The sequence below is a fragment of the Aptenodytes forsteri genome, unplaced genomic scaffold (genome assembly GCF_000699145.1).
Source record: "Aptenodytes forsteri isolate BGI_AS27 unplaced genomic scaffold, ASM69914v1 Scaffold139, whole genome shotgun sequence".
Classification (NCBI taxonomy): domain Eukaryota; kingdom Metazoa; phylum Chordata; class Aves; order Sphenisciformes; family Spheniscidae; genus Aptenodytes; species Aptenodytes forsteri.
The window spans coordinates 3,323,558-3,338,323 of NW_008794414.1; the positions used below are offsets into that span (position 1 = coordinate 3,323,558).

The window sequence follows — 14,766 nt, forward strand, 5'->3', positions numbered from 1 at the left end:
CTTTTCCAACCTTAATGATTCTATGATTCTATTCTATGATAATACCTGAACTGAGATCTATCCTGATCTGAGATTCTGTGATTCAGTGTCTTCTGATTAGCATTATGGTTCAAGTTTCTGCTCCTACTTCTGTCTGAATTAGGAGTTCTTTTAAAATAAAAAGTGCTTCATCTGTCACTTTCTGGCCTCTAGGGAGGCAGTGGCTGTGGTAATTTAATTTTACCAGGATGTTCTTTTTTTAATTCCAATTGAATTTTTAACCTACCTCACTATTTCAACTTATTAGTAACTTTCTGTGACTAGAACACGTTTGTCATCTCACTAAGTGTAGATGAATCTAATTTTCCAGTGATGTGTATGTTTAACCTTTTAAACTTATTATTAGTGCCTAACCTTCATATGTGTCTTTTTTTTTTTTCCCTCCCTCCTCATTACTGGCTAGAGAACAGTGTTACTGGTAGCTGTTTTCCACTAAAACTGATTAGACTACTTAACTAAAAAATCCAGACCATATGAAGAGTTGAGAAACTGTTTTCTGATTCTTACAGCTCTGTATTTCTGCTCATGCTAACAAAATAACTAATATATGAAATTGGAGTCAATTACAAGGTATAGCTTTCATTATCTCAGTCTGAGTTAGGACAGAACTGCTTTTTAGACCACAACAGTTGACTGAACGACTGATGTTTCTGAGGTAAAGGTGATGGTCTTGAACCAAGAGAAGTTCCCAGTTGCACAGACCAAAGACCTTGGTGTGCTGCTTTGTTCTCAACTGCTAGAATGCCTTTTAATTTTTAAATGACTCTGTATAACAGCGTTCTGCATAAAATTCTGCCCTTTTCATCCTTCTAGCCTGCATTGAGCAAGGCTACTGTTGTAAGGTGAGGGGAGGAACAGAGTTGGGGAAAGGCTGATAGACAGCAGGCTTGTCATATCCCCCTTGCTGTGTTACGAGCAATGTGGCCTTATCGCTTTCTGAATCCATAGTGCAGGATCCTGAGTGCAGGAACTGGGAACAGCATGCAAGCATGACTGGGGTCTATTGTATAATAGAAGCAGCAGCACCTGTTGGCCTTGAGTAGGCTTTGTGTTTGTGTCCCACCCCTGTCCCAGTCTATAAATATCTATACATTTGGTTAGTACAGCTTATCTTGAACTCAAAACTGTTGGTCTTGAAGCCAATGTATAAAAAAAGGAGATATTTTGTAAACCTTGGTTATAGGGTATTTGTAGATGTGGCTCACTAAACTCTAGTGAATACTTTCAATAATTCTGTTAATGAGGGCAGGATCTCCATTGTTTTAAGTGCAACTGCACGTTTAGAAAAAGTTCTGTTCTAGCGTTGCTGTTTGGATGACTTGTAAAGCATTTTTATGGTTACAGGCTTTGTTATTTTAAGTTATGAGTGATTTAAAGAAAAAAAAAAAAGAAAACCCAAAACAAAACCAAAAAAACCCAAACCAAAACCTGGGACTTGATTGTTTACCCCAAACCAAAACCTGGGACTTGATTGTTTCAAATCCTTTCCTAGAATCCTGACAAAACTTCTGGAGGTTTCTGATGACCCACAAGTGCTGGCTGTAGCTGCTCATGATGTGGGAGAATATGTACGACACTATCCCCGTGGGAAACGGTAAGAAAAATGCCAATACGTTGTTACTCAAGAGACTAGCTAGAGTATATACCTTGCCTGTGGCTTTTTTGCTTATTTATATTAAAATATGCTACATAGGGATTGAGGGTTATGCTTAAGCTTAATTCACTGGGAAGGTGAGAAAACGCAAACTAGATCAGATGAGAAAATACAAACTAGATCTTTGACTTAATATATTTCAGTGTCTCTTAACAGTGAAGGGAACCTATGTCTAAAGAAGTCTTGAATAAGTTCTTTAGACTAAAGCAGAAGACATGCACTGGAAGGAATTAGAAGAGCTACCAAGAATTTAATCAACTTATCATTTTTACCTTCTATTATGATTATTGGACTTACAGTAGGGATGGACTATTTCAACAATGAATAAGTATTTTGTGACTTAAGACTACTGAGACAAGATTTTTCTCACAAACAATTGCTATTGTAATTTCAGTGATGTTAGCACAGATTCAGTTATCACTCTTCTATTTTAGCATGTTTTGTTTTAGCTACATAAATACACATTTAGGTGAAAGTGTTTGTGTATTGTAAACCTGAATTTCTGTCAAAATATACGGACAGACATTGCTGTATTTTCTTGCTTTGTTTTGTTTTAAAAACCTGTGAGCAAAGATGTTTGCTGAATAATTGCATCTCTAAGGTAAAGAGACCACTGAAGCAGAAAGGGGCCTTTGGTTTTTGCAAGAATCATGCTCATCAGTCACCCAAAGGGACATGTGACTTAATTTTTGTAGCAAAGAAGTGGACTGTTTCTGGTTTCTGCATAGGGTTTAATGGGGAAGACGAGAATGGTCTTCTAGGCTTGTTGGGAATTTCATGAACGCTTCTTGTTCGTGATTCTACTACTGTCAAGATAACAGTCTGCACAACAGACTGAAACTTCATGCGATATATACGCTACAAAGATTTGTTCACTCTAGAAAGAGTCGCAGCCATTGTAGTCTTGTAAGCAACTTGAACTGAAAATGTTTTTAGATTATTGGAACAAATTAACTGTTTTCTAGGTCCTCTAAGAAAGGTCAGAGGTGTTCAGTGCGTACCACTTGTACTGAGCAGTGCTGTGTATTTGCTAATTAGCTCCTGTGTCTTCCAAAAGAGATTTATGACAACTGGTATTTGGAGGGGAGGCAAGATATCCTCCAATAAGGTGGAAACTCATACTGCTGCCTGCAAGTGGCAAAGCTGAAGGACTAATACTGGTTGCTCCTGCTTTGAGCTGCCCTTTGTCTGAAACCATTTTATTAGGCATTTGCTATAATCTTTAAACAGCTTGCACACATCTACTCAAATGTGGCATAATGCTTGGGCCAGTATGGCCATACAGTTGCTGGACCAAAGCTATGAAGCCGGATGAGTAGATAAACAGGACCTGTATCTCTCTAGCTGGGAAAATGTACTGCTGGTGGGACCACAGTTCCGCTCAGCTCCCAGGCTCTTAAACCTATTCAGAAGTGCGTCAACCTTCAAAAGGAGTGGTCATCAGCAAATAAGAAATATCCTAGATACTATTGTAACCCACATTCTTATATCAAATTCTAATACTTCAGCTGCTTTCTGCTTGTGGACTTGGCTTATGTGGCTTTCTGTTCTGATGGACAAACTAAAATGCCTCAATCTTTCTTTTAAAGAATTTCCTTTGGAATCCAGTGTATTCTCACTAAGTATAACTTCAGCAGTTTTAGGACTAAAAGCTTAAAATACCTAAGGACTGTGTGTCAGTTCCCATGTAATAGTCCATTTCTTACCATGATGTTTTTTGATACGTAGTCGTTTACTGCTCCCACGCCTGGTTGGCATTTCACACTCTCATTGCATGACTCACTTTGAGAATGGATGCTATTCATTGGTTTAGAAGAATAAGAGAATTCAAATGTCTTAAATACTTTTGTTTCCTTTAAGTGTTTATCCTCAACTCTTTACTGGATCGTCCTTCAGCCTTCGAAGGTTGTAGAGGTGAATTAGAACCTAAAACTTCTTGAGTTTACCTGCCGCACACAGTGGAGACCTAGAGTTACAGTTCTGGCTAACCTTTCCCATTGACAAAAGAAAATGTTTGTTTAACTAAATACTACATTTTTGCTTGGCTGTTCTCTAATGTTGTCAGCTTAAATAATTTTAACTTGCCTTTAAAATTGCATATTGTGGACCAAGTTCTCAAGGCAGTAGCACCGTGGGCTTCTAATGAGGCTTACCAACATGCGTTTTCTGACAGCGTAAGAGCAGAAATAAAGTACGGCATTGGTGTTTCTTGTCACTGAAAATAAACGCAGGCTAAACATCAGCCTCCAGTACAACTTCCATGTGGCCCATGTAAGATCAGCACTTTCAATCACCTGAATGCTGTGAACATGGGTTTTATGTTTTGCATGTACAAGAGATTGACACCTAAAGCCATGCCCTTCTTTAGCTCATGATTCAAAACCAGCTTAATTGCATTCCCTTTTTCACCTTGGTCTGCTTTTAGATATGTAGTGTGGATTTTATATTAATATCTTCTGCTGTAAGGGTCTAAGACATTTGTCTTCATCTGTTTCCTCTTTCTCCCTTTAAATGGGTCTTGTTAAAATCTGGCTCTTCAGCATCCAGGAACTTGTTTGAATTACCGCTGTTTTGGCTTAGTGCACTGTTGTTGTGGGGAACAGTCCCTGCAGAAGATGCGCATGTACCATAACTGGTCCCCTGGGCTCTATTACTGCTGTAAAGTAAGCAGAAGTTGAGGAGAGGGAAAACAGAACTAAAAGTAGTGTTTTGAGCAGGTTTGGAACTTGAAGGAACAGGATTCATTGTGAACCTTCCTCACAATTGCTTACCTTTCGGTCTAAAAGATATAGCTGGGAAGTGATTTGTACCAGTAGGCAGTGTTATGCAAGAACAGTAATGCTGTTCTTTGAATTTATGGCTGAGAACATGAAGAGTCAGTGATGTACTGTCATCTGAAATACTCTATTTCCATTTGTGATTATAGGATTTTAACTTCTCATTTTGTTTCTTGAGTCGTCCTAGCATGAGGAAGCTTTTGAGTTTAATGCCTTTTTTTTAACCTCCTTTCAATTCCTGAAAATTCAGTGTTTAAGTCAGTCCTGTAACGAGGAGAAAAATTCTTGTTTGTGTTTCATAGTCTTGTCTTTGTTTGCAGTGGTTTTATATTTAACTCATGATTAAAAATGTGAGGTGGCCTAAGGCAGGCATAAAGATTTTTTTGAATCTGTTACATTACTAGTAACTTCTTGAGTTCTTGGTGAGGATTTTCCAGCTTAAAAGAATTGCACTTTTCTGAATGCATTCCTGTTGTATGAAACATCCTTATATGTTTTAATACTGTTGAGAAACAATATTCCCTGTGGTCTCCAGGATGGTTTTGACTGAGTTATAAAATGAAATGGGAAACACTTTTTTTTTTCATCTCCACGCTATGTCTTTATACTGTTCGGTAGTTTACAAAAACATGTTGTGTTGTGCAGCAGTAATGCATTAATTTGGCCATGAAAAGAACGGTAATAAAAGCAGACAGCTAATGAAAGCTTAGAAAGGCAGGATAGCGTCAGGTTAAGAGTAATGCAAATGGTAGCCTCTTCACAGGATATTATGTTTAACTACTCAGTGACCTGTGAGAGGACTGATGTAAGAAAACATATGCAAGTCAGTGAGTAATCAGTTTATATATTCCTTGCAAATTCTCTCCAAACTTTCTTTATGACAGACAAAAATGCTGCATGTAGAGAGTCATCTGGATGGTGATACTTTCTCAGGTTTTAAGTGTGTTGCCTTCCAGGTTTTTTTAAGAAATGGTATATCATGACATGTAATACAAGGTTTCATCAGTATTTTGTGTGGGATTTGATATAGCTATTAAAAAGGTGACTATGGTGAAGTTGGTAGTGAAAGATGCAGCTCAAATGTAGCGTTTCTGGAAATGGTAACTTAGCAGCCAGTTCTGCATCTTGTGCAAGAATAGCTATGGCTCTAGTACAGTTTGAATGGCAAAAAACACTATGAGGAGTACCAAGTGGCTGGTTTAATAGGTGGTGGTGTGATTACAAGCACTTTTTCTGGATTAGGTAGTGCTGGACTGGATTGGGGCTTTATCCTTGCAAAAAATGGAGTGACCTGGTTATCATCAATTTATGGAGGGGAGGGCACTACCTCCTCCTAAATAATAATCAGTAGTGTTGTACCCTGCCAACCCTCTCAAGCCAATATTGAGTTCTTTAGCAAGCTGGGTAAAGTAAATAACCCTCTCTGAAAAGGGCTCCTTCCTTGATTGTTGTTTATTTCAAAATTTATGGAAGTAGGTAGTGGGTAGCAAACAGAGGAGTCTAGTGCAAACACTTTCTGATGTTTTGTTTTTTTTTAAGAATTCACAACAAGAAAAAAAATTCAGTAAGTAGTATGAGAGATCCACATTTGTAACATGTCAAATAAGATGTATATGTTAGGAAATAAATACTTAAACTTAACCTCTTAATGCCTTGATCATGAAGTGGTTGGATAGGATAGCTACCCGGAAGCTGAAGTAATGTAAAAAAACCTGCTCCCCTCCTCTCTTTCAGAGTGATTGAACAACTTGGTGGTAAACAGCTGGTAATGAACCACATGCATCATGAAGACCAACAAGTTCGTTACAATGCACTACTGGCTGTGCAGAAGCTGATGGTTCACAACTGGTATGTGAAGATTATTTAACTTACTACTAACAGTAAAAAATATTGGGCTGTGGAGAGAGGATTCAAGACAGTAGATTTCTTCAAGGGGGGAATAACATTTTAATGTGGTTAAGACTGCAGTTCTTAAATGATAGAGCAATATGATGCTGATGTGTAAGATCTTAGCTAGTTTTTCTGTATATTTTTGTTGCAGTTGAGTCGAGTAGCTTGATCTTGCATGATTGAATGTCACATGAGTAATTAACTCGAACAATATATTTTAACTTATTTGAACTGCTTAATATTTAATACGAGCTGTAATTTAGACTTGCAAAACTACAGTCTTCAAAATGTTAAGGATGTAAATATTTCAGCAAGCTTACTTAATCTCAGCTGAAGGAATCGGTAGCTTGATCTAGTTGCAAGAGTTGATGCTTCAAGTACTTGATTGGCAGTTGCTTTGCAAAGTGCATGCCTGACCATTCTTTTGCATTGTTCTTTGCTCTAGTCCTTTCCTCCACTCTACACTGTTATTTTTCTGTTGCCATTTTAAGGGGTGCGAGTGCAATTTTTCTTGAGCTGCTGGAGTAGCAGAAGCTTATGGGCTGGTTGGTTAGATGAAGTTGAAAATTACTCATTGGTATTTCTTTCATCAGTTGCTGACAATAGCATTTGAAGTGAGGTTTTTCTTTCATTGCTTGTTGACTAGTTCTCTGACTAGTTCTTTAATAAAGCTCCAAAAACCCCGAAGTCCTGGTGTGTTCTGCCACAAAATTTGCTGGTGGTGATGCTGCCTTTCCAACAGAGTACAGGACCTTTATAACGAAGCATTGAAGGGCTGAAATTCTGAAAAAACTTCAGTGTTCACGTAGCAACTTTGTATAACTTGCCAAACTAGTTAGGCATGCTAAGCATAAAGCATGGAGAGTTAAAAATACTAATTAGGAATTCTTAATCTGATTATTAATTATGATTTCACCAAAGCTCATATTTCCAATTTGGCATTGCTTTAGGGAAAGATAAAATGCAACAGTACATCTAAGTATTGGAACATAGATGTTGAGATACAAACAACTAATTTAATTTTGAACTTAAACAATCTTTTATTTATGAAAAGCTTGGTGCTTGGAAGTACCTATAACTTCTGTCAGTTTTTTAACTTCTGAGACAATGTGATCTTTTAAAAGGCTGAGTAGTGATGATGCTAACTGTGAAAGTGTAGGAAACACGTAGGGGAACAAGGTTTATCAAGCACATTCTGACAGGTTCTTTAAGTCACCTACTTGCTGTAGAAGACAGGCTAGCAAGGCTGAAAAAGCTCCTGTCCCCTTTCTCTGCAGTGTATCTTCTGTAAAACAAAGCTAGTTTTCCCCCTCTTCTTCTGAAGAATATGAGTTTTAACTCTCGTGTGTGTTATAATATCAATTTTATCCTGCTTCCTCCCTCTCATACTGTGGGAACCTTCTATAGTGGAGAAACGCACATTTAAATAACCTACTATAACAAATCCAGAGTTAACCTTCTCTACCTGTAAGGAGTGCTTTGGTAAATAACATTGAATTTCTGAGTGTGTGGACATGGAGACTAAATGTGTGGTCACGTGCAACCTAATTTTGGGGCAGTATTATATATTGTGCTCCACCCTGCCTCTCAGTTTGGTGATGTGTTGCTTTTCTCACTATGCTGTTCTGATATATTTGAAACATTGAGTGTTATAAACCAGCTGTAGCTAAATAGAGATTACAGTGTGGAAGGCTTAGTTACTGAATTTACCTTCTGCAGGGGGGACAGGTTTTATTTCATGTGTGTTCTGATGTCTTGAAAATCTGGTAATAAAAATAGAAACCCCTGGTCTTTCTCAGCACAAACCTCACTGGCAGTAAAAGTTTTCCTGGATGCCTAACCTGGGTTTTTGTAATTTTCAACTTAAGCATACTAATTTTAAAAATACCACATCTGGTCTTCTAGATTTGTCTTCGTTTTTTAATGGCATGAACATCTCTGTACCTGCTTTTCACAGTTTGTGAACCTTTAGATTTGAGACTGAGAGAGCGATTGCAATTGCATCTAGTTTCAGATCTTCCGAGGTGTCAATAAAAAGAATCTGTTTAAGTTAGTGCCATTTTCAGATTCGTATTGTCATCTCTGTAGGGAATACATTCTTGTTTTAATTCTTACTGGAACAAGCCTCTGGGACACATTGTTTTTGGCTCGTGTTTTTCAGGGTAGTGTTCCCCCTGGAATGGACATCAGATAGCTTGAGCTAGGGAAATGACACATCATTTGTATGTGGGAAGCTAGATCTGTCTTTGTATAGATCTGGCTTTTGATGTGTGTCAGGAGCTCTTCTGTTTCATAGCTTGTGTGGGGAGAAGAGAGAGCAGATTCCCCTGACTGCTGCACAGTGCAGTTCAAGTGCCTACTTACTTAGATTTGCTTTGTCATAAGATGGATTACTCAGCAACTTCAAGGTTTTGCTTACCTTGCTCTTCAGAGCTGGGGAAACAATAATAATTTTTCCCCTTGCTTCCGTGTGCTTTGGAATTCCAGTTATTTCACTCAAAGCAATTGGTTTTTTTCCTTGAATTTAATTGGCATGGAACAGCTCTGCGTTACTATCTGTGACACATGCATGACAGAGGTAGTCAGGCTCTTCCTAGATCTGGAGGCTAACAGAGAGAAGGATGAGAAAATAAGGGCTTGCTGGGCCAGGTTGAGGCTTGGTGCAAGTGCTGTGCCTGAAGCAGCAGAGTAAGGAAAACTTCTGGTACCTGAACCGAGGGAGTGTCATGGGGCAGCTGAAGTGGTGTTCTGCTTAAAACGCAGCTGTATCGTTAGACTGCTAATAACTCAACTTGGAGACAATTAACTCCTAAGTAATTTGAATAGTTCATTACAGGCTGCTCAAATAGCTTTTCCTTAGGGACTTTTAAGTCAGGGATAAATGGGGGGAAATCAGACTGTCAGGCATTCTGTTTAATGGTGAAACTAGGCTGGCAAAAGCAGTAACTGCTGTCAGCTTTTCAGATGAGGTAAGTTCAGGTGAAATATTCCAGTCACATTTGCATGTTAAATGATCATGTGCTTGATGAAGCAGGGAGCGAAGGTATCTTTTTAGCATCACTTAATGTCTTCAAATGGTAATTTATCCTGTGTTTTAATCTCAGTTGAACTAACTGTATTAGTCGCAGCACCCCATGCTGATGGTAAAAACCTGTTATTGGCAGATGGGGGAGTTCGGCATGGCAACCATGGTGCAGATTTTTTTTTTGTCCTGTTTAATTTGTGCTTTAACTATGTATGAGAAACATCATATTATTCCTTGTCTTTGCTGGTGTTCAGAGGCAATACCCAACTTGACCATTTTAGTATTAGGAGCTGATTTTGGTAACCTAATGCTGGTTGGAGCAATGTTTTTAATGATACAGACTTTAAAAGAATCAAATCATTAAGTTCTAAACTGACAGCACTTACATATATCACTTTAAAGAAACACAGTATGTTAATCTCTACAGATGAAACATGTGCCTTTCACGTGCTTCACGACACATTTTACTGAACTTCAGGGATGAGATGTTGTGACTCAAAGCACCTACAGTTAGAAGCCCAAGTTCCTTCTATGAACAATGGAGAGAAGCAGGTTGTTTTTTACGGCACTGCAGAGCAGCTTCAGTGCCTGAATTTGAGCAGTGGGAATAATCTTCTGTTTTTAAGATTTGTGAACCTATAGTCTCCTGGCTTCATTCTAAAGGGGTTAATTCCAACCTTCTATTACTTCACTAAAATAAGAGCTAGATGAAGAGCTAGGTGAATTCTAGATGTTCTGCATTTAGTGTGTAGTTTATGACTTTACTGGTCATCTGGAACATAGTGCATTAGTTTCTACCTTGCTTGTCTTCTAGCCGGGTTAGGCTCAAGGAAGTTTGCTCATGACTCATGTAGTAAGTGCAGCATATTGTAGAATCATAGAATCACAGAATAGTTTGGGTTGGAAGGGACCTCTAAAGGTCATCTAGTCCAACCCCCATGCTGTGGGCAGGGACATCTTCAACTAGATCAGGTTGCTCAGAGCCCCGTCCAACCTGACCTTAAATGTTTCCAGGGCTGGGACATCCACCACCTCTCTGGGCAACCTGTGCCAGTGTTTCACCACCCTCAGTGTATTATTACAGCAGCGTATATTACTTTTTTCTTGCTCTGTCAGCAGCAGTGCTGTTGGGAGTTGGGGACCAGAGGTCAGAAATAAGAGACATTACAACATCTAGTCTAGCTGAGATGTGCAGAGATGGATCATATGTGCTCTTTGTTCATGCAAATATAAAGTAAAATGCAGTGGTTTAACCTCTATAGGTCAAAAGTTCTTCAGTATTCATACAAGTGCTACTGAAACCATGGTGGATCTGACTGCAAACTCACTTAGTTTTCCTCTGGCTGAGTCAGGGTAATGGCAGAACTTGTAGCATCTTTTGGCATTTGCTGCCATTGACTAAACTACTGGACTGCGTTGCCCCACCTTTCTGCTTATGCCTTAGTAGTGAGCTGCTGTTAGTGAGGGGTTGCATCTCTTACCTCTGGGTTCAGGTATGATGCCTCATCTCCCGAGTCCTTTCACCTGTGCAGGCTCTGAGCTATAAACCTCCTTCAAACAAGCAGACTTTTAGAATAAACTGCTGTTTAATGAATTGATACCAACATGGAGAGTATGAGTATGTTGGAGGATGCTAAACAATGGGAGTTCGGATGCGTCATTGGTGCATGATCAAGTATGGTACTGGAAGTAAAATTAATAAACAGCATACTGAATGAAGCACCAAATTCAGATAAGCTTTGAGTATGCAACAGATTCATATGTGATTTTCAGAGTGCACATCCCAGACAAAATTACTTGCTTTCCGCCTTTTAAAATAACTAGTTATGCAGACAGACATTAAAAAATCTGAAACTGCCTAGGATTTGCAGTATGCTATATTTAGAAGCTGCTGTTCTATAGAGTTAGCGTGGAATATTCAGCATTTGTCACTATTCTTCTTTAGTATAAACTTTGTTCTCCAAAGCCCGTGTATCTCCTAAGATAGCTTCTGTATTTTGCTTGCTTTTGGTAGTGAGAAGTGCAAGGTGTAATGATAGTTAACTGGCAGCCATGAAGTTTTCCCATGTCCGTCCCACTGCCCCCCTTCCCCTCCCCCCCCTTTTTTTTCCCCCATCCCAACACTCAGACGTGTAATGCTTAATAGAGTAGGCTTAAACCTAGGAAACAATGCCTACATGATAATGCAATCCACTGTATTTATTTATCCTGTTTCTTAGCCTTCATCATCAATATAATTCCTTTTAGTAGTTAACGGAAGTTAACCAACTGAAAAGTTTGAGAAGATAGATTGTGTCCCTGATAAAAAAAAAAAATATTAATTTTTAAGAGGACAGCTAGAATGAGACAAGTTAGGCAAAAATCCAATTCGTTATAGGCACACTTGATATCTAGTATGAGCGCTCCATCTTTTTATTTGAATTCATCATCAATATAATTCCTTTTAGTAGTTAACGGAAGTTAACCAACTGAAAAGTTTGAGAAGATAGATTGTGTCCCTGATAAAAAAAAAAAATATTAATTTTTAAGAGGACAGCTAGAATGAGACAAGTTAGGCAAAAATCCAATTCGTTATAGGCACACTTGATATCTAGTATGAGCGCTCCATCTTTTTATTTGAACATAAATATGTATTCTTGTAAAGCTTCATTCCATACAGGTAGGCACTGAAGCTTCATTCCATACAGGTGGTTTTTATTGTGCATAAACTCTCCAGGATTTCACACTGTGATCATGTTTTCTGTCATGAGATCTGCACTGTTTGTAAAACAGAGTTTAATATTTCTAGAGCTTCTGTTAATGTGGAGCAAATATTTTGGAAATATCGAACATCCTGCTCAGTTTGCATTTTATTTTTTCAAAGAAATTGTTCATTTTCATGTGCTATGCTGAAAAAGCATGTCACCAAAGAAGTAAGTTTTTAATAGTTTCACTTCTGATTAGTGTTACTTTAAAGTGATTTGATTTCCTGATAGGAAAATTCAGTTAAACATGATCTATGTCAGTCATTCTGAAATATTCTGTGCAAACTTAAAGCTCTTAAGTGTTGAAAGCATTTTGCTTACTGTTCATTGTGGCAACTAAATCTTCTGATTAAACATAAAACCACTTTCAAACCAAGTTGCATGGTTTAGTCAAGTTCGTTCTTTTTAATTCACAGAATGGTTCTGTGTGTTAGCTCATAGCACATCTTATAAGTGAAAAATGACTTATATCTTGTCTCCCTAATAGAAGGGTGTATATTGAATTGAATTTCATAAGTTTTTCTTTTAAAATCTAATAAAATGTTTGAGTAATAGCCTTGTAATAGGAGCTCATTGATCTGCTGCTTCTTTATAGCTTGTATGTAAAGTTGTGAACTGGAAGTCTAGAATTACTCTTCCAAAAAATGGACAAAACCTCTCTGAAGGGAAACGGCTGAGTGAAAAGGAGGTTCTTGCAGTGTCTCAGTCTGAAGACACACATTAATTTTGCATTTCACATCATAAGGAGGGCTATAAACTGGACTATGAATGATGTTTTCAGTAATCAGGAGATAATCTGTAGACTGTCTAATAATATTATTGAATTCAGCTGAAGACAGGCTCCATTTGAAAAAAAAATAACTTTCACATAGTGTTTATACCTCTGCTCAACCATTCAGGCTGTTTAGTTTTAGTGTGCACATCAGAATGTTGAACGTCTCTTTACTGTGAATAATTAAGGTGAAAAAATGTCCTAGGTGCTGTTCATCTTAACAGTTTGTTTTTGTTCTACCTGTTTGCATTAAGTGGAATCTTTTATACTAAATATTTAGGGTTGCAGAGATTTTTGCAATACCTCCTCTCTCTTGAGATCTAAGGCCACATGTATAGGTCAAGGAGGTACATAGTGAAAACCACCATGGTTCCACTGAAAATAAGGTAATTTATAAAAACTTCAATTTGATGACGTGGTGGAGGCCCAAACTGTTTGGTCAAAGTAGCTTTGATTCTGTTGTGTACACTTGTTTCTTCTTTGTTTTTGTTGTTTGTTTGTGCTGGCTTACCTTCAGCACTACTTATGGTGTGCATTGATGTAAGAGACAAATATTTTATAATCTTTAACACCTTTTATTTTTTCCCTTAAAATACTTCGTATTGCATTAATCCACTGAGTCAAGGAAGAAAATTGTATTCAGCAAAGAAACGACAGAAGAGAACTGCAGTTGTCCTGTGTTGTAGCACTCCAGCTTGGGCAGTGTTCCCAGCCCAGCTCTCTAGGAAGATGTGTGTGTGTCTGTTTTTTAGTTTACTACTTTCATAGCTGTACTTGTTTCTGTTTACTTCTGTGAAGAGCAGTGCATGGAATGTATAAAATATATATTGTGTATTAAAAATATATATCTAGTATATATTTTATATATAAAATAATATATAAAAATATGCAGTGGTATAATTTCTGATCCAGCAGTATGACATGTTAATATTATATTTCAGGAACCACATATTAACATAGCTCCAGGTTTGATTTGAGCCTGGCTTCTTTATTTTCTTTACTGAATACCGTGGCAAGGCAATTGCATTTCTGGTGGCCCCTCTTCAGCTCCACCTGCCTTTCTCCTGGCCACCACTAGTGTTAATGTGACACTGCAGTAACCAGGTTCAAGGGAGCTTATTAGCAGAAAACAGTTTATATATAAAAATATATAAAAATATGCAGTGGTATAATTTCTGATCCAGCAGTATGACATGTTAATATTATATTTCAGGAACCACATATTAACATAGCTCCAGGTTTGATTTGAGCCTGGCTTCTTTATTTTCTTTACTGAATACCGTGGCAAGGCAATTGCATTTCTGGTGGCCCCTCTTCAGCTCCACCTGCCTTTCTCCTGGCCACCACTAGTGTTAATGTGACACTGCAGTAACCAGGTTCAAGGGAGCTTATTAGCAGAAAACAGTTCACTCAGGAGTTAATTGAACAAAAAATACTGTCTTGCCAGAATGCCTGGATGAGTGCCCCATGAGAAAGGCAGGCGTACACGGCTGGAATGGGTTCAAGGGTGGCCGTGTCAGCTTTGTCCCCTGCTGGATTAGATGGGGACTTGAGAGACGGTTGCAACCTACTCCTGGTGTTGCCACTTCATGTCTACTGCTCAAAAGGTTCCAGGGATTGTCACATCTAGGGATTGTCACATCTGTGGAGTTGTTTTTGCAGCAGTGTAACGCTTAGAAGACCAATGCTTTCAAGGGACAGTTTAGCCTGCTGTCGTGGTTTAACCCCAGCTGGCAACTAAGCACCACACAGCCGCTCGCTCACTCCCCGGCAGTGGGATGGAGGAGAGAATTGGAAGGGTAAAAGTGAGAAAACTTGTGGGTTGAGACAAAGACAGTTTAACAGGTAAAGCAAAAGCCGCGCAC

At 38.3% G+C, this 14,766-nt stretch overlaps 1 protein-coding gene across 1 annotated transcript in view; it reads left to right on the top strand.

Annotated features, from left to right (window-relative positions):
• The window catches only part of ATP6V1H (ATPase H+ transporting V1 subunit H), a 53,523-nt gene that overhangs the window by 31,818 nt on the left and 6,939 nt on the right, over window positions 1-14,766 (top strand). The window contains exons 11-12 of the mRNA XM_009289345.1: window positions 1,532-1,633; window positions 6,205-6,318. Of these exons, the coding sequence (XP_009287620.1) occupies window positions 1,532-1,633; window positions 6,205-6,318 (216 nt within the window). The remainder of the gene's footprint in view (window positions 1-1,531; window positions 1,634-6,204; window positions 6,319-14,766) is intronic.